The sequence below is a fragment of the Lepus europaeus genome, chromosome 4 (genome assembly GCF_033115175.1).
Source record: "Lepus europaeus isolate LE1 chromosome 4, mLepTim1.pri, whole genome shotgun sequence".
In the NCBI taxonomy this organism is placed as follows: Eukaryota; Metazoa; Chordata; class Mammalia; order Lagomorpha; family Leporidae; genus Lepus; species Lepus europaeus.
Window position 1 is genome coordinate 138,790,163 of NC_084830.1, and position 20,259 is coordinate 138,810,421.

General features: G+C 45.5%; 2 protein-coding genes across 2 annotated transcripts; both read right to left on the reverse strand.

Annotated features, from left to right (window-relative positions):
- Positions 1–3,970: 3,970 nt before the first annotated feature.
- On the reverse strand, positions 3,971–6,861 carry LOC133757965 (protocadherin beta-14-like). Its single transcript, XM_062188979.1, has one exon. The coding sequence runs from the start codon at positions 6,744–6,746 to the stop codon at positions 4,269–4,271; it is 2,478 nt and encodes an 825-aa protein (XP_062044963.1). The 5' UTR covers positions 6,747–6,861; the 3' UTR covers positions 3,971–4,268.
- A 6,807-nt stretch (positions 6,862–13,668) lies between these two features.
- On the reverse strand, positions 13,669–19,982 carry LOC133757966 (protocadherin beta-11-like). Its single transcript, XM_062188980.1, has one exon. The coding sequence runs from the start codon at positions 16,305–16,307 to the stop codon at positions 13,821–13,823; it is 2,487 nt and encodes an 828-aa protein (XP_062044964.1). The 5' UTR covers positions 16,308–19,982; the 3' UTR covers positions 13,669–13,820.
- Between the last annotated feature and the right edge of the window lie 277 nt (positions 19,983–20,259).

Below are 20,259 nucleotides of genomic sequence, written 5' to 3' on the forward strand. Positions count from 1 at the left end.
CACCGTTTAAATACATATGGATTTTATACAAGAACTTTGTTTCCATGTTGAGCGAATTTTCCAAAAAACATTGGCTAGGTAATCAATCTCTCTTCTCTTGCCCTCGCCCAAACCCTGCCTGGTAATTCTGACATTCCTCTATCACGACCAGCTCTTATGCTACAGTAAACAGATCTGCTTCTATCTGGTAACTGATGAGTCTGTTGCTATATCACTCAAATTGATTTTTTTACTTCAGATTTTTAAAAAGATTTATTTATTTATTTATTTGAAAGTCAGAGTTATGCAGAGAGAGGAGAGGCAGAGAGAGAGGTTCTCCATCCGATGGTTCACTCCCCAGATGGCTGCAATGGCTGGAGCTGCGCTGATCTGAAGCCAGGAGCTTCTTCCGGGTCTTCTACATGGGTGCAGAGGCCCAAGGACTTGGGCCATCTTCTACTGCTATCCCAGGCCATAGCAGAGAGCTGGATTGGAAGAGGAGCCGCTGGGACTAGAAGCAGTGCCCATATGGGATGCCAGAGCTTCAGACCAGGGTGTTAACCCACTGTGCCAGCGCCGGCCCCTTACTTCAGATTTTTAAATATGTTCTATTATCCATACAGAAAAATATTTTTAATAAAAAGACTACCTTAGTTCTTCATCAACTTTTCCTTCTATGTCAGTATTAAGAAGCATTTCTAAATCCTCATCTACTTGTCATAGACTTCCTTGGAAATGCATTGAATTTATAGATTATTCTGGGAAGAATAGACATCTTTATCATGTTGACATGTTCTGTTAAGGGGCCAGTATCTTTTTAATTTATTGGGACATTTCATTATATTGCTTTATTGATATTATTCATTTTCCACAAAGATTTTCTGCCTTTGTCGTTAGGTTATTTCCTAGAAACAATAGTTTCAATTACTATTTTAACTTTTCATTTCTAACTGGGTAAATGTGTGAGTAAATATATATTCTCTTATTCTTTCCATTTCACATCTTTTCCATCTTTTAATTATATTTTTTCAATATATCTTTCTTCAGTGTTTACTTGTTGGACCTACCAGTGGCTTTTATGGGTTGTTTTGACTTCTTAGGAATCTGATGGATAATGAGTGCTTAACTGTTCTTTCCATGATTTTATGATTTAAATATCAATTTAAGTCATATAACTAATAAATATTTGTTGAAACAAAAAATAGAACCAGTTAAAATCACATGAAGTGGGGCCAGCATTGTGGTGTAGTGGATAAAGCCATTGCCTGAGATGACATCAGTTTGAGTCTAGCCTGCTCCACTTCTAGTCCAGCTTCCTGCTAATGGCCTGAGAAAAGCAGTGGAAGGTGGTCCAAGTGTTTGGGGCCCTGACACCCATATGGGAGACCCAGATGATGCTCCTGGCTCCTGGCCCTGGCTGTTTTGGCAACCTGAGGAGGGAACCAGTGGATGGAAGATCCCTCTCTCTGTAACTTTCAAAATAAATAAATAAATCATTAAAAAACAGGTTAATCTTTTAAAAGATTGTAAGAGGCAGAATGAGAAAAGATTCCTAAGGAAAAAGGAAACTGGAATTTGTTTTATCTATTTCACAATGCCAAGTGAAAGTCCATTTTACCAAGCACATGTTGCAGCATAGGGGGTTAAAGCCATTCCATACTGGAGAGCCAATTTCAATCTGAGCTATTCTTGTGTGCTTCCAATCCAGTTTTCTGCTAATGCACCTGTAAGGAGTGGATGATGGCCCTAGTACTTGGGTTCTTGCCACCCACATGGGAGACCTGGATGGAGTTCCTAGCTCTTGGCTTTGGGATGGTCCAGCCCCAGTTATTGAGGACATTTGGAGAGTGAACCAATCAATGGAAGATTTGTCTCTCCTGTCATTCTGCCTTACAATTTATGAATCTTTAAAATACAACAAAACAATTTCCATTTTATTATAGCATCTATACTATAGCATTTAATTTTATGAAGGCAATTACAGAAATCTATATTCTGGGGCTGGTAGTGACACAGCAGGTTAAGCCGCTACTTGGGATGCCCACAATTCATTATCAGATGGTCCGCTTCAAATTCTGGCTACTCCTTTTCCAATCCAGCTTCCTGCTAATGGACCCGGGAAGGCAGCAGATGATGGCTCAAGTATTTGAGTCCTTTCCACCCAAGTTGGAAACCTGGATGGAGTGCCTGGCTTCTGACTTCAGTCTGGCCTAGCCCTGGCTGTTGCAGGCATCTGGGGAGGGAACAAGTGGACAGAAGATTCTCCCTCTCTAGCTCTCACTCTTTCTCTGTCACTCTTTCAAGTAAATACTTTTGAAAAGAGAAATATATATGCACACTTGCCCCCATATATGCACTTTATTCTAGTTATGAAAATCTCTACTTTCCCTCCATCTAACTGACCACTTATAGATTTAAGACATTATTTGTTAGTGAGGTACCTATAAATCATAAATGAGGACCAATTCTCCAAAGATTTTTGAAATCACAAATGATGTTTCACATTTACTCTTAATGATGAAGTAAACTTAACTCTTTTTAACAGTTTAAATCTTCATTTTAATTTCTTTTTAAAAATTTATTTGAGAGGTAGAGTTACAGATAGAGAGGGTAAGAGCCAGAGAGAAAAGCCTTCCATCTGCTGGTTCACTCCCCAAATGCCCAGAATGGCTGGAGCTGAGCCAATCCAAAACCAGAAGCTGGGAGCTTCCTCTGGATCTCCCATGAAGGTGCAGGGGCCCAAGCACTTGGGCCATCTTCTACTGCTTTCCCAGGCCACGACAGAGAGCTGGATGGGAAGTGGAGCAGCCGGGATGCTGGTACCTCTGGCAGAGGTTTGGCCCACTATGCCACAGTGCTGACCCCTTCATTTTAATTTCTTTTTTTTTAAATGTTAATTTGAGCATATTTTTTAAGATTTTGTATTTATTTATTTGAGAGGTAGAGTTACAGATATAGATGAAGAGATAGAACCATCTCCTTGTTCTCTCTTCAAATGGCCACAATGGCTGGAGCCGAGCCTATCTGGAGCCAGAACCAGCAGCTTCCTCTGTGTCTCCCATGCATGTGCAGGGGCCCAAGCATTTGGCCCATCTTCTGCTTTCCCAGTCCACAGCAGAGATCTAGATAGGAGGAGGAGCAGCCAGGACTTGAACTGGTGTCTATATGGGATGCTGGTGCTGCAGGTGGAGGCTTAGACCACTACACCACAGCATCAGCCCCCCCCCCGCCCCATTTTAATTTCTTAAGAAGCTTTTGCCCTTTATTCTTTCATGAAGTTCTTCAGGATGAGACCATGAACTATTATCTGTTTTAGTAAAGAACAATCTAAATACAAATTTAAATGAGTAAACACGGCTGGTGGCTGGCATTCTGGCATAGTTAAGCCACTGCCTGCAGCGCCAGCCTCCCATATGGCTACAGGTTCAAGTCCAGGTTGCTCCACTTATGATCCAGCTCCCTGTGAATATTCCTGGGAAAGCAGCAGAAGATGGCCCAAGTGCTTGGGCCTCTGCACTCAAATAGGAGATCTGGATGGAGTTCTAGGTTCCTGGCTTGGGCCTGGCCCAGCCCTTGCTGTTGCCATCATTTCAAGAGTGATGGTGAATATTCTTTTTCTCTCCCTCTCTCTGTAACTGCCTCTCAAGTAAAAACATAAATCTATTAAAAATGAGTAAATCTGAAATATTTAAAGAAAACAATATAGTAATACCAAAGCCCAGAATATTACAATACTCCTCATGATAAGCATTAAAAAACAAAAATACTTAAAGAAAAAACTACTTAAGAAATCGATCACTTACAATGTAATCACTATAATGTTGCTACAACATGAATTCTTGAAAAATAACTTTCTCTAGAAATCAAAAACAGGCGATAGTATGTTACATTTATGATGAAAAATTTTATAAAACAGTGCAATAAAACCAATATTCTTTGTACTCATTCAACATTTTTATTTCTGATTTGTCTATGTTTTGATGGTGTGTATAAGTAAATTAATAATGACATAGTCTTAATACTTTAGGTTCCATATGCAAATAATTAAAAATATTGTCTTGCACATCACTATCATAGCAAGAAGTAGTAGTAACTTCATTAATACACTTTTGACTAAATAAAAACCCAGAAAGCATGGATGCACAGTTATTGAATGAGTTCTAAAGAAACTCTGAAGACAGCATAAGAAATAATGCATGCAACTACCAGATGATCTAAAATTCATTAAAGTTTAGACAAAAAAGTATCAGCAGTTTTACGAGAATAAAAGATAAGAAGTTTAAAAAAAATTATTCAATGTTGAATCCGAAGCTATTACGGAAGTTTTCACTTTCTTCTATATTCCTACAAGCGTCAGAGACTTGAAGATTGGGGCTAATGGGCTTCATGAACTTGAACTCCCCGGTCCCAGCGTCGCCCGTCAGGCGCACCTCGTACTGGTAGCTGTGCGACAGCGTCCCGCCGCCGCTCACGTCCAGCAGTGGCCCCGGGAAGCGGCCCTCCGCACCCGCGCCGCCGCCAACGCCGCCAACGACAAGCGCACACCCCGCCCCGCCACCCACCCCGCCCCCGCCCCCGCCCCCGCCCCCGCCGCACAGCCGCGCCGCCACCAGCGCCAGCACACTCAGCACCAGGAGCGACGACACCGCCGCCAGCGCCACCACCAGCTGCACCGTGAGCCAGTCAGGCCGCGCCGGCTCGGCCGCCGCCGCCGCGTCGGGCAGCGCCACGTAGGGCTGCGAGAAGCCGTCCACCAGCAGCACGTGCAGCGTGACGCTGGCCGACAGCGGCGGCTCGCCGTGGTCCCGCACCAGCACCAGCAGCCGCTGCCGGGCCGCGTCGCGCTCGCTCAGCGGCCGCGCCGTGCGCACCTCGCCGCTGTGCGCCCACACGCCGAACAGCCCGGGCTCCGTGGCCTTGAGCAGCTCGAACGACAGCCAGGCGTTCTGGCCCGCGTCGCCGTCCACCGCCACCACCTTGCTCACCAGGTAGCCCGCGTCGGCCGCGCGCGGCACCAGCTCGGGGCAGGCGGCCGAGCCGTTGGCCGGCGGGTACAGCACGGCCGGCGCGTGGTCGTTGGCGTCCAGCAGCTGCACGCGCACGCGCGCCTCGCTGCTCAGCGCCGGGGAGCCGCGGTCGGCGGCGCGCACGCCGAACTCGAAGGCGCGCAGGGCCTCGTAGTCGAGCGCGCGCAGCGCGTACAGCTGCCCGCTGTCCGCGTGCACCGACACGAGCGCCGCCACGTCGGGCTGCGGCGGCTGGGGCGGCTGGGGCGGCTGCGACTGGGGCGGCGGCAGCAGCGAGTAGGTGAGCTGCGCGTTGGCGCCCGCGTCCCTGTCGCTGGCGCTCACGGAGCCGATGAGCAGCCCGGGGCTGTTGTTCTCGCGCACCAGCAGGGTGTAGGCGGCCTGGCTGAAGACTGGGGCGTTGTCGTTCACGTCGGACACCTGCACCGCGACGTGGTGCCGGGTCGTCATCCTGGGCGTGCCCAGGTCGGACACGGTGATGGTGATGTTGTACTCGGCCCTGGCCTCCCTGTCCAGCGCTCCATCCGTTACCAGGGTGTAGAAGTTATTGAAAGTGGGCTTCAAAAGGAAGGGGAGGTCATCCTGAATAGAGCAAACCATTCTTCCATTGTCTCCAGAGTCTGGATCTCGAACACTGAAGATGGCGACAAGAGTCTCTGGTGTGTTTTCTGGAATGCTGTTTGTGACTGATGAAATGGTCACTTCTGGTGGGTTGTCGTTTACATCCAGTACCTTAATCACAAGAGTGCATTTTCCTGAGAGACCCCCACCGTCTGTTGCCTGAGTAGTTATAGTGTACGTTTGTATTACTTCAAAATCCAGGTGTGATTTCAGACCAACTTCCCCAGTTACTGGGTCGATTTCAAAGGTTTTCCGAACATCTTCTGATGCATGGAAAAGTGTGTAAGAAATTTTCCCAAAACTTCCTGCATCTATATCCTTAGCAGAGAGAGTGATAATCCGGGAGCCAACGTCTGTGTCCTCAGGCACCTGCACCTCATAGAGGTTCTCAGCAAACTCAGGGGAGTTATCGTTGATGTCCAAGACCTTAATGAGAACCAAGGTTGTTCCAGACAAGGGCGGGGCCCCACCGTCTACTGCTGTCAGTGTCAGTCTGAGCTCGGGTTCCTCCTCATGATCCAATGCTCTGTGTAGGACCAGCTCTGGGTATATCTTTCCATCACCACTGTCTCGAATGTTAATGTAGAAATGAGAGTTGGGACTAATTGTATAGTTTTGCAGACAATTGGTTCCTATGTCCATATCTTGAGCACTCTCCATTAGAAATGTGGTTCCGATAGCAGTATTTTCTGATATTTTCACAAGTATTTCCTTGTCCAGGAATGTGGGAGAGTGATCATTTATATCTTTGATGTGTAGCTCAGCCCGAAAAAACTGTAAAGGGTTTTTTAATAACACCTGAAAAGGCAGCACACAGGGCTCAGTGGTGCCGCACAGCTCTTCCCGGTCTAGTTTCTCATTAAGGAGCAAATCGCCGGTCAGCGGATCCAGGCGCAAGTGGTTCTCATTATCATCAGACACTACCCGGGCCTCCCGCGAGGACAGTTCATCCACCCCCACCCCCAAGTCCCTTGCCAGATGAGCCACAAAAGAACCAATTTCTGTTTCCTCTGCCATGGAATATCGCACAGATTCAGAACCCGCCTGACACAATCCCAGCAAAACAAAGAAAATCAGGACTTGCCTTCCTCGCGGAGGGAGCGCCTCTCTGCCCTCCATGGTTCCTCCTGACAGCGTCTTTTGTGGAGAATTTCAGGCTCAGCTCTAACTTTGGTGAGTGAAGGCCTGATTCCTTGATAGGAAACCGCTGGAGAGGGTGCAGCCCTCAGGCGGCTCTGCAGGTGACAATCCTTAATACCTCCCTCTCAGGGGGTTGGCTCTTCTCTGCTCTGAATAATAATGAAGCCTGAAGACTGTTTTTCTTATCCTGTAGCGCCACCATGTGTCTCTATGGATTTTTTCATTAAAAAATTTTCCTCTGACTTGGAAATTCATGAATGCATCTGGAGTGTGCAAAAGCAAGTCCCAGATATCATAATTTTTACCTGTAAATACACCACTAATATCTCTAATGGATAAGGACTCAAACTATAATACCAGTATCAGAATAAGGAAATTTAGTGGGGCCGGCGCTGTGGCTAGTAGAGTAAGCTTTCGCCTGTGGCTCCAGCATCCCATATGGCACCAGTTTAAGTCCGGGCTGCTCCACTTCTGACCCAGCTCTCTGCTGTGGCCTGGGAAGACAGAAGATGGCCCAAGTGCTTGAGCCCCTACATCCATGTGAGAGACCTGGAAGAAACTCCTGACTTCAGGTCTGCCAGCTCCAGCCATTGTGGCCATTTGGGGAGTGAACCAGCAAATGGAAGACTTATCTCTGTCTCTCTCTTTCTCTGTAACCCTGCCTCTCAAATAAATAAATAAATCTTTTTTAAAAAAGAAAATGTGGTAATAATTCCTTTATATAATTTTTACTCAGCCTATATTTATCGTTTTCTCAGTTGTCTCCAAAATGTCTTTTACCATTGTTTTGCTTGAATTGGAATCCAAATAAGACCCACACATTGCATTTAATGTTATTATTTTGAATTCTTGATACAAAAGGACCCATCGAAATATTCTGTATTGAAGAAACAGTATTTTTCAGGCTATTTCATGAACAATTACAAATATATTATCTCCTCCACTTTTGTAAATATTTGTTGAGTTCATTTAGTAATATAATTACTTTCATATTTAAAAAATACATATGTGAGGACGTGGCACAAGAAGTTAGAGATAATTCTTGTCTTTATGGATGTCATGAAATAGAAAAATTGACAGATGAGTAATTAAAGTGGGTCACAATTCATGCATAACTAAATAATAATATGGAATAGCTGAAGGGACATCTTTCCCCTGTATAGTATAGTAGTTAGGAAAATGTGTTCAGGGACCAAAATGTCAACGTTAGAATCCTGGTGCTGCCACTTTCTATCTACAGGTTTGAGCAAGTCATGTGCCTCTTTCCTCAGATACATAGCATTTACCTCCCCGATTATTAACATAGGAAGCTAGTGAGTTATATTATTTACAAATTGGTTAGTAACTGCTCATTAAGTATCTGTTAAAAATGATTAAAATATAACCCAGATTTGGGGACACAAGTTAAAGCTTTCCTAAGATAGAAAACTATACTTTGTGATCTGAAGAAGCTAGTTAAGAGAAGGAGAAAATGTTTCATACAAGGATTTTGAAAAATATAGAAATGTAAGGATGCCTCAAACTTTAAACCATGGATAGGCAATATTTTTAAAAGAGATTAAAGAAAAAAGTAGGTTAAGAACATAGATGATTGCATAGGTATTATCACATATTCTTGGATTTTATCATAAGTGTAGTACAAATATAATGTAGGATTTTAAACATTTGATTAAAATGATCACATCTGTACTTTGTCTTGGCTGAAGAAGGGAAGCTCCAGAGTTCAAAATAATGAAACTAAAAGTAAATAATATTTCAAGGAGGCCTGCGCCGTGGCTCAACAGGCTAATCCTCCGCCTTGCGGCGCCGGCACACCGGGTTCTAGTCCCGGTCGGGGCACCGATTCTGTCCCGGTTGCCCCTCTTCCAGGCCAGCTCTCTGCTGTGGCCAGGGAGTGCAGTGGAGGATGGCCCAAGTGCTTGGGCCCTGCACCCCATGGGAGACCAGGAGAAGCACCTGGCTCCTGCCATCGGATCAGCGCGGTGCGCCGGCCGCAGCGCGCCTACCGCAGCGGCCATTGGAGGGTGAACCAACGGCAAAAAGGAAGACCTTTCTCTCTGTCTCTCTCTCACTGTCCACTCTGCCTGTCAAAAATAAAAAAAAAATTAAAAAAAAAATATTTCAAGGAGACAAGGAAGAGCAACTGCAGTAAATGCTTCCAAACAGTCAGGAAAAAAATATGCATTAAAATTATCTATTGGATTTAAGAAGATGGCCATTACAGAGGACTCATGGTGTCTGTTAAAAACGGTTCGGTTTCCTCTGCAGTAATGGAACTACACCCAGAAACATGGCCTGTCCCAGCCTCCCTTGTGGTTAGGTGTGGCCAAGTGACTTAAGTTCTCATAAATGGATTGTGAGAAATTTTGTTTGCCACTTCCAGGCAAAAGAGAAGACATCTCAATATGTCTCCCCGTGAAGCCACAGGAACACAAAGGTGGTAGTAGTGACACCGCTACAGCCATGCAGATATGACATCACCCAAGGGAATGTTCAGTTACAACAAAATTCAATTCCAGAAACACAATGAGAATATTTTATCATTTACATTTGAACTGACACATGTAGGAGACACACATTTTGACAAGCTATTGTGTAATTGCGTTTCTTTGCTTCAGCAACCTTTACATAATTTATATTTTAAGTGTTTGATGACCTTTACAGTGGTAATTTTAGTAGAGATGAACATTAGATTGTACTTTGTTGACAAATGGGAAGGGTGAGGGAACAAGAACATAGACAACACTTAAGGAATTTATAAAAGAAGAAAAAGCTGTAAAAAGAAGAAATAGATTGGTATCTGAGGAGAATTCAGACTTAAGGGGTTCTTTTAGGACTAGAGGGGTGGGGGAAGACTAGAGAAACTTGAACACATTTAATGTGCTAATGTGTAATACTTGGTAGCAAGGGAGAAAAGTAAAATGCTCAGGCCCCGGCACCATTGTGCAGCAAGTTAAGGCCCTAGCCTGCAGCACTGTCATCCCATATGGGCACTGGTTCAGCTCCTCTTCCGATCCAGCTCTGTGCTATGGCCTGGGAAAGCAGTGGAAGGTAGCCCAAGTCCTTGGGCCCCTGCACCCACATGGGAAACCCAGAAGAAGCTCCTGGCTCCTGGCTTCGGATCAGCGCAGCTTCAGTCATTGTGGCAAGTTGAGGAGTGAACCAGCAGAATGGAAGACTTCTCTCTCTGGCTCTACCTCTCTCTGTAACTCTGTCTTTCAAAGAAATAAAATAATTTTTTTTAAAAAAAAGTAAGATACAGAGGAGGTAATCAATGTGAGGGCCCAAAAAGTGGTTAAGGATGGGATGGAGACAGTATATGAAGGGATTAGACTTAGGTGGGCAGAAGGGATCTCAACAGGAGGAACACATAGGAACAGATGCTGTCAAAGGTGTGGATTCCTGCAGGACAGGAAATTGAAATAATTTCCAAATGACTGAGTCTCTTTCCTATGTGTTGATTACACATTCATCTGATAAAGGAGAGGGGATATGTGAGTAAGTGGTAGGATAAGGAGTTTAAACTAAGTTTTTTTTTTTTTGACAGGCAGAGTTAGACAGTGAGAGAGAGACAGAAAGGTCTTCCTTCCATTGGTTCACCCCGGAAATGGCCACTATGGCAGGCACGCTGCGCTGATCTGAAGCCAGGAGCCAGGTGCCTCCTCCTGGTCTCCCATGCGGGTGCAGGGCCCAAGCACTTGGGCCATCCTCCACTGCCTTCCCGGGCCACAGCAGAGAGCTGGCCTGGAAGAGGAGCAACCGGGGCAGATTCTGGCGCCCCGACTGGAACTAGAAACCAGGTTACTGGTGCTGCAGGTGGAGGATTAGCCTAGTGAGCCACAGCACAGGCTGGTAAGTTGGTTTTAAAATAGTTGTGGAGAATAGAAATCTGATTAAGAAAACTAAAAAAGGATTTCTTGGTCTCAAAACCCCAACTGAATTTGATATAACAAATTCATAGTGGCAGTGGATTTACACTTTTCTAAGTTTTATAGAGTTCAGCAGCCCAGGTACTAGAGAGGATTCATCTAGAGTGGAGTTTCATCAGGGATTTGAGTGAAGAAAAATTGAACACAGGAATGAAGTATGAGTGTGAGAGTGATTGGGAGTGTTAACCCAGGGAAGCAGGAGAGGTTGATAGCTGGTAGCCACATCATGGAATGCAGGTATTGATAGGATCAAAGACAAGAGGCGAGAGGAGAGCAGGATGAGAGGAGAGGGTTAAGGCAGAGAAGAGTGCTCTCAGAGGGAGATTCCTGAGACTATCATAGAAATAACATCTGTGGTGATAGAAAAGTACAGGAGATGGCTAGGACACTAATCGTGATATAGGTCCAGTCCTAGGGACTGAGAAGTCATGTTCTAAGATTATCAGTGGACCCAGGACTTTGGTTGACAGGAAGATGAGAAGAGTGTGAGTATGCCAGACTGTCCACAGGTCCTTTTTCCCCAATACTCTTGAGTAATTCCAAATTAAACAGTTACGTGGCTTTTACTGGTAAGGGTTTTCAAGAAAATGCATTCTGGGAAGCTCCATCAGTTCTTGTGTCCTGATTTTCCATGTAGACTTTCCTCCATTGGAGGTAATAACCACTTCCTTAATATCTTACCATTTACAGCTATTTAGGGTAAAATTGACCAGTGCAGCTTGATTTGTACACACTGGCTTAAATTTAGCTATAAATAAGATGTGTGAAGCATAAGAGAAAATTTTGGTTTTTGTAATACATTTTAGGAGACTTAGTTGGTTACTTGAATCTGGGCATATGAGCTCCTGCAGACTTGGCTAACCTCCATTAGAGTGAGGAAACATATAGTTCTTTCCAGCAAAAGAGAAGTCCTGCTGCCCAGATCGCTGGGCAGACCTGAAACTGCACCTGGTCCTCTGCTCTGCCATTGCTTCGGTTTCACCTTCCTGCCTGAGCTGTGTGGACTCCTCTTTCCACCTCAGCATTACAGTTCAGGGCACACAACACGGTTGACCCCTGTTCTCTTCATTCCTCTTGGATGCAGACTACAAGGTAGTCTGCACAGTTCAACAAATCGTTAAGGAAGGCTTAGCCTTTAAGAAGTGTAAACATCAGGTTATCTTGGATATAGTAGAGCGAGAGCTTGTAGCTCCTGGCATTATCAATGCACTAATATTTAACCATTCTATAATTTTAAGTTTTGAAGTATCTTCAAGAGAAAGTTTCTGGTACTAGAAGCAAACATTTAATTTTTCCCTGTTCATTTCCTCTTTCCCTACCTTCTCTCTAACCTGCATGCCCATTCTCCCCACCCCACCCCCCGCCTTCTCTCACTATCTTTACTCATTTTGTTCATCCACATGTTCCTTCCATGGTATATACTGACTTTAAACTTTATGAAGAAGTTTATGGGAAACCATGAAGGGCTTTTGGGTCATACTGTCAGACCACTATGGGCAGAATGGTTGTTGCTGGCTATGTAGCAGAAGGCCAAATTTCCTTATACAATGGTTTGAACTTTTTTTTTTTGACAGACAGAGTGGATAGTGAGAGAGAGAGAGAGAGAGAAAGGTCTTCCTTTTTGCTGTTAGCACTGTGCTGATCTGAAGCCAGGAGCCAGGTGCTTCTCCTGGTCTCCCATGCGGGTGTAGGGCCCAAGGACTTGGGCCATCCTCCACTGCCTTCCCGGGCCATAGCAGAGAGCTGGCTGGAAGAGGGGCAACCAGGACAGGAACGGTGCCCCGACCGGGACTAGAACCCGGTGTGCCAGCGCCGCAAGGCGGAGGATTAGCCTGTTAAGCCACGGCGCCGGCCTGGTTTGAACTTTTTATTAAGGATTAGAACACAAAGAACTACCTTTTGGTATTTCTCAGTGCTCCACACATATCACACTTTTATACCTCCAAAAAGTAATTGTCAAACTTTGGGTTACTACTCATTAGGACAAGATGTCATTTAATGGATCATAATCACATCTGAAAATTAAATAAGGAATAATATTGCAATTTCAGATTGTATCAAAAAAGGTTGACCAAATCTATAAAATATTTCTTTGTAATTTTGTTGTTAAATTATAATTCAGATGCCTGAATTCAACTGAATCACATTTTTGCTTTGTAACATTAGTGATACATATGGAAAACTACAACTTCACGTTGGAAGAGTCCGTGAGCAGCCATAGCCTGACCTGTCTTTCCACTCCCCAGAATGAATAAGGAAAAGCCAATGAGTCGCTTGCCTTTTGGCCTTTTCTAACCAGGTTTTTACAGTTAATGGTTGGACCATAGAATATTTTTTTCAAAAATTTTTTTACCATCTTTTTATTTTTTATTTTTTTCTTTTTTGATAGGCAGAATGGACAGTGAGAGAGAGACACAGAGAAAGGTCTTCCTTTTGCCGTTGGTTCACCCTCCAATGGCCGCCGTGGCAGGTGCGCTGTGGCCGGCGCACCGCGCTGATCCGATGGCAGGAGCCAGGTGCTTATCCTGGTCTCCCATGGGGTGCAGGGCCCAAGGACCTGGGCCATCCTCCACTGCACTCCCTGGCCACAGCAGAGAGCTGGCCTGGAAGAGGGGCAACCAGGACAGAACAGGATTGGACAGGACTAGAACCCACTGTGCTGGCGCCGCAAGGCAGAGGATTAGCCTAGTGAGCCACAGCGCCGGCCTTTTCAAATTTATTTTTAACACTGGTAAACATTTTTAATGATAACTAAAAATTCAGTGAATTTCAGAAAGATATTTCTGAATCGCTGCCATTACTAAACCACAAGAAAAAAAAACTGCAAAAAGATTCAAATGAACAAATGCTTGAATATAAACTACTTTTAAAGTGTAGTTTTATTTTACCATAAGCATAATTGTGAGTGAAATTTAATGAGAATGATTTGATGTCAATAAAGAAGGCAAAATAATTATAAATTAAGACCTCCAAGGTAGTAACCACTTCATTACAACTACAAATGCCTATTGAAAAACAAAGGTGAGAACACAATGCCAATAAAATATAAACGCAACATCAAGGCAATTTAAAGCACACACAGTGCCAAAAATAGCACACATAGGCAATATAAAATCAATGATTGTCACTGAATATTGAATCCAAACGCATTGTGGAAAGTGGGAGCTTCCTCTATTTCTTTCCCGGGGTATTGGGTTGTAAGGTTGGGGCTAATGGGCTTCATGAACTTGAACTCCCCGGTCCCAGCGTCGCCCGTCAGGCGCACCTCGTACTGGTAGCTGTGCGACAGCGTCCCGCCGCCGCTCACGTCCAGCAGCGGCCCCGGGAAGCGGCCCTCCGCACCCGCGCCGCCGCCAACGCCGCCGCCGCCAACGCCAAGCGCACACCCCGCCCCGACACCCACCCCGCCCCCGCCCCCGCCCCCGCCGCACAGCCGCGCCGCCACCAGCGCCAGCACACTCAGCACCAGGAGCGACGACACCGCCGCCAGCGCCACCACCAGCTGCACCGTGAGCCAGTCGGGCCGCGCCGGCTCGGCCGCCGCCGCCGCCGCGTCGGGCAGCGCCACGTAGGGCTGCGAGAAGCCGTCCACCAGCAGCACGTGCAGCGTGACGCTGGCCGACAGCGGCGGCTCGCCGTGGTCCCGCACCAGCACCAGCAGCCGCTGCCGGGCCGCGTCGCGCTCGCTCAGCGGCCGCGCCGTGCGCACCTCGCCGCTGTGCGCCCACACGCCGAACAGCCCGGGCTCCGTGGCCTTGAGCAGCTCGAACGACAGCCAGGCGTTCTGGCCCGCGTCGCCGTCCACCGCCACCACCTTGCTCACCAGGTAGCCCGCGTCGGCCGCGCGCGGCACCAGCTCGGGGCAGGCGGCCGAGCCGTTGGCCGGCGGGTACAGCACGGCCGGCGCGTGGTCGTTGGCGTCCAGCAGCTGCACGCGCACGCGCGCCTCGCTGCTCAGCGCCGGGGAGCCGCGGTCGGCGGCGCGCACGCCGAACTCGAAGGCGCGCAGGGCCTCGTAGTCGAGCGCGCGCAGCGCGTACAGCTGCCCGCTGTCCGCGTGCACCGACACGAGCGCCGCCACGTCGGGCTGCGGCGGCTGGGGCGGCTGCGGCTGCGGCTGTGGCTGGGGCGGCGGCGGCAGCAGCGAGTAGGTGAGCTGCGCGTTGGCGCCCGCGTCCCTGTCGCTGGCGCTCACGGAGCCGATGAGCAGCCCGGGGCTGTTGTTCTCGCGCACCAGCAGGGTGTAGGCGGCCTGGCTGAAGACCGGGGCGTTGTCGTTCACGTCGGACACCTGCACCGCGACGTGGTGCTGGGTCGTCAGCCTGGGCGCGCCCAGGTCGGACACGGTGATGGTGATGTTGTACTCGGCCCTGGCCTCCCTGTCCAGCGCTCCATCGGTTACCAGGGTGTAGTAATTAGCAAATGAAGACTTTAACACGAATGGGAGGTCCTCTGGCACGGAACTAACCATCTTCCCATTGTCCCCAGAGTCTCTGTCTCGGATACTAAAGACCATAACCACAGTCTCAGGCGCATTTTCTGGAATTGGGCCGCTAATTGAGGACAAGGTGATCTCAGGAGCGTTGTCATTCACATCCATTACCTGAATTCTGACTGTGGATTTCCCAAAGAGTCCACCCCCATCTGTGGCTTGAATGATGATTGAGTACGATTGAGTTGTTTCATAATCTAAAGGTCCCGTTAGAGTAACTTCTCCAGATTTTCGATTAATGTCAAACGTCTTGCGAATATCCTCTGAGGCATGGGAAAAGGTATAGGTTATTTCTCCATTTGTTCCCGAGTCAGAATCCCAAGCCGAGGCAGTGACAACTGAAGAGCCAAGGATGCTGTTCTCCGGAATCTTCACTTCATAGAATGGCTGCTCAAACTCGGGGGAGTTGTCGTTAGTATCCACGACCACCACCCGAACGAGGGCAGTCCCGGACCTGGGCGGAGACCCGCCATCCAGAGCCGTGAGGGTGAAGCTGAGCTCGGGCTGCTCTTCGTAATCTAGCGCCTTGTCCTGGACTAACTCTGGGTATTTGCCACTGTCTGGATAGACTCTCATTTTAAGGTGGAAATGAGAGTTGGGGCTTATCATGTAGCTGCTCACAGCGTTGATTCCAACATCTAAATCCTGTGCCCTCTCTAGTAAGAACACAGCACCAACAGGGCTAGTTTCTGGGATTTCCAGGAGCACTTCTTTTTCTAAGAAGACGGGAGAGTGGTCATTTATATCCATGACCTGAAGCTCAATCCGTAAAAACTGCAAAGGATTTTTCATTATCACCTGGAAGTGCAGCACACAGGGCTCCGTGGAGCCGCAGAGCTCCTCCCGGTCGAGCGGTTCGCCGAGGATCAAATCCCCAGTGTCTGTGTCCAGCCGCAAAGGCTGCTTGTTATCGTTAGAGACCACCCGAGCTTCCCGGGAGGACAGCTCACCCACCTCCAGGCCCAGGTCCTTTGCCAAATTGCCCACACAACTCCCACTGTGCACTTCCTCGGCCACCGAAAAGCGCCCAGGCTCAGAGGCAGCCTGAGCCATTCCCAGCACAACAAAGAGAAGCACGACTTGCCTGGTCCGCTGAGCGCCTGCCCCTCCGTCCTCCATGGCTCCCGTCACGAACGCTCTCTGAAGAATGGCTGCAGCGGACCTCTAATTTGTCCACCAAGTCCTCAGACGCCTAAGCACTTGAGCCTTACTGAATGGCTTCCAGGTCGCCCCTGATGCCTGGCTCGTCAGTCTTTTTGTGTGCCCTGGGCGCATCCACAGCGTCATCCGGTTTAGTTTTTTCCCGATCTTATCCTGCAGCGCCACCATGCGACGCCACAGATTTTCACAGTTTGATGAAAGCTGCCTGAATTCTATTCACATAAAGGTTCTCTGGAAACAAATGCTGTTACTGTGTTTGATTACAAATACATTCTACCTTTCATAATAAATAGTCTATATTCTTTATATTTTGTGATAAACTTATTTATTTTAAAACATTTATGAAGTATTCCTCCCCGCTCTTCACACGACCAAATGTGCTTAGTTGTTAAGAAAACAGAAATACAAGTTGTGCCTAGAGTCTCCAGCAGTTTGTAATCTCTCTGAGAAGACTGTAAACTAGGAACATAGAGGGTGTAACTGATTGTCAAGCTGAGTGAAATCCCGTCTTGGCTCCACCTCCCTGACTCACATGGGAAGGAAAGAGTACACCTGCCTCACTGTGGAAGTTCTCTCAGAGAGGGTGAAACTGGGTGAACCATGAGACGGCACATACCAGAGAACTGCTATATCACGAGAAGGCATCTCTAGAGAGTTCCTTAATAGCAATGAATTGTGCATTGGTAGAAAATGAAGTGAAATGTTGTGGCGGAACACACTACATAAATCCATACTGTCGTTCCAGCTTCTCATAAAGAAATGCTAGTTTCATTTAATGGTGTCTGGGGCCACCTTCTAAGCTTGGAGTGGTTTCAGTCCTAGCCAAAGTGCCTGATTACTACATACTGAGAGAAGACATTTGGAACAGATGCTAAGGAGCTCATCAGTGATGGCCACTAAAGGAGAAAGTAAACGTATACTTAAAAAAATGATGAAAGATATAAAATATTGAAAATTTAAAAGTTTTAGGTTCATATTACAGTTCAAAAAATATAAATTAGATACATGATTGAAAAATCAATCAGCACAAATAGGTAGAAATTGGAAATTACATGAACTGACTAGATATAGTCATTTCGCCTCCTTTTAAAACACCCACTAAAATGACAAGGAATAAGGCAAACTAACAAAGACTAAGAATGCACAAGTAAACACATTTTTTTCATGACAGAAAGCAAATCAATGTAGCAGTTCCAAGAAATGTTTAACGTTCCTGCACTGGAGAAACAAGTGGGTTTGTCTCAAGTAATCCCATATAGGTATATATTTGGAGGGACCAGATAATAAGAAGACTGAAGTTAGTTAAGGACTGACAAAAAGCTATTTTTAAAAAAGTAGGTATATGGCAGAATTTAATTCTCTATTACTCTCACCATCATACCAAAATAGGAAGGTAATTCTAAGATAGGCAATGGAAAACTGATTCTCTTGAGAAATTAAACAGAACTTTCCCTAGTCTTGGAGACCCTGGTAGGATGCAGTGCAAATGTGAGGTGTGAAACTAAAAATAAGGAAGGTAAATTAAGCAAAATCTTTTCATGCAGTCTTTTGCCATGCAATACTGTCATTATTGGATGCAAGGTGTACACCTGAGCCTTCCTGACCCCCAAACAGTGCGTATCATAGAATCCTACCCTAGAGAAGATGAAAGGACCAAATAAAGATGTACATATACAGATGTTTCAGGGTCTTCCAAGGTAAGAGCCCCATGCAGCAGAGTTACAATGGAGTGAATCCTTGCCAGTGTCAGACCCCATTCACTCACAGAGTAAAGTGTCAGCACTGTGACATATCATACTTCTTAAAAAGCAGAAGACAAGCAAGGATGACAAGACATTGGGGAAATGCAGATGACATGAAACAAATGCCAAAACCACCAATACCACCACAGGGAAAAAGGAAGAAGAGAAACCAGATATAACATAGAAAGTAGAAGAAAGCCTTTCAAGATGTGTGATTAATATCTTCAGATAAATAAAATTTAATTGAGAAATCAACGCTACTAATAATTATTTAGTACTCACTGTGTGCCACCCATTATTCTAAGTGCTTCATATGCATTTATCCATTTAATTTTTTAAAGGTTTATTTATTTATTTGAAAGGCAGAGTTACACAGAGAGAGAAAGAGAGGCAGAGAGAGAGAGGTCTTCCATCCACTGGTTCACTCCTCAGATGGTTGCAACAGCTGGAGCTGCGTCAATCCAAAGCCAGGAGCCAGGAGCTTCTTCCAGGTCTCCCATGTGGGTGCAGGGACCCAAGGACTTGGGCCATCTCCCACTGCTTCCCAGGCCATAGCAGAGAGCTGTGTTGGAAGTGGAGCAGCCAGGACTTGAACTGGTGCCCATATGGGATGCCAGCACTGCACGCGGCAGCTTTACCCACTTAAACCACAGTGCTGGCCCTTATCCATCTAATTTTAATAGTAAGTACATGAAATATGTGTTCTTATTATTAAGATTAAGAATAGATTAAGACGTAATGCCCCAAGGAGCCAGCACTGTGGCATAGTGGGTAAAGCCTCTGCCTGCAGTGCCGGTATCCAAAATGTGTGCTGGTTTGAGACCTGGCTGCTCCACTTCAGATCCAGCTCCCTCCTAATGCACCTGGGAAAGCAGTGGAAGATGTCCTAGCTGCTTGGATCCCTGCCACCCACATGAGGGACTTGGAAGAAGCTCCTGGATTTGCATGGGCCCAGCTCCAGCTGTTTTGGCCATTTGGGGAATGAACCAGTGGATGGAAAATTTGTCTGCCCTCTCCCCTTCTCTGTAACTCTTTCAAATAAATAAATAAATAAATCTTAAAAAAAAAAAAAACTTAAGTGCCCCTTACTAGCATCATAACTTTGGACAAATTCTTAACTTCCCTTGACTCATTCTCATTTTAAAAATGAATATAACAACACTATGTAATGCATTTTTGCATAATAAAGTTAAAAGAATAAATTATAGTGTGAGCTGATATCACATTTATAAATCTGTAACAGGATACTATAAAAACCAGAATCCAAAAGAGTACTTACAGAAGAAAAGCTCAAAAAAAGAAGGAGATCTAATACACTGTCCAAACAAGTAGGGTAAATGTTGAAAGAAATGGAAGTCTTACACAATCAATCCTAGAGGTCCAACATTTAAGTGCGATTCTGATTAAAGTAAGACCATAGAAAAGTCAAGGGGGAAGTTATGAACAAAACAAGAACATTTCTCAGAACAGAAAGTGACACTCTAAACATGTCATGCATCCACGTGACCATAACAGTGAATAATGGGCAGCCAGTACTAAAGGTTTTCAATGTTTCCAGAAAGAAAAAAAAAATCACACGAAAAGAAATTGAAGTCCCTCCTTTTAATAAACTCCACATGCAGTCAGGAAAAGGAATCATGCTTTAGAGTTCTTCTAAAAAGTTTCAGTATAGAATTTTACACACAAAGTATCATTCAAATGAAAAAGAAAGATAACTTCATGATCCCAGGTCTCAATTTTTTTTACCTTCTCTGCATCCATTTTTTGAAGTTAATGAGAGATGTATGTTAGCTGAATAAGGAAGAACATAGTGCATCTTGTAAAAGAGGATCAAAACGGGAAAATTTCAAAAGAAAAAAGTTCCATGATGAGAGCCTATTTAGCAACCAGCATAAATGAAACAGATATTTGGGTGAAAAATCTCCAGGAGATAAACATGATTAAGAGATATCTGATATATTTGAGTATTTTGAGGAGAAAGATTGATATTCAAGAAAGGGAATGTGAAAAGCCAATAGCAATAAATAGAAAACTAAGTAAGTGCAAAAAAATTTACCAACTCCAGTAAAGAAGCTTTTCAAGAAAGGAATTATAATCATATGAATGTATATTTGATGAAATTTTAGTAATACAGACATTAACTAATAATTTAACTTTCAAAAACTGAC

What these genes read in the sequence shown, in the direction of transcription:
- LOC133757966 (XM_062188980.1), bottom strand. Translation starts at nt 16,307, where the DNA reads ATGGAGGACGGAGGGGCAGGCGCTCAGCGGACCAGGCAAGTCGTGCTT.
- LOC133757965 (XM_062188979.1), bottom strand. Translation starts at nt 6,746, where the DNA reads ATGGAGGGCAGAGAGGCGCTCCCTCCGCGAGGAAGGCAAGTCCTGATT.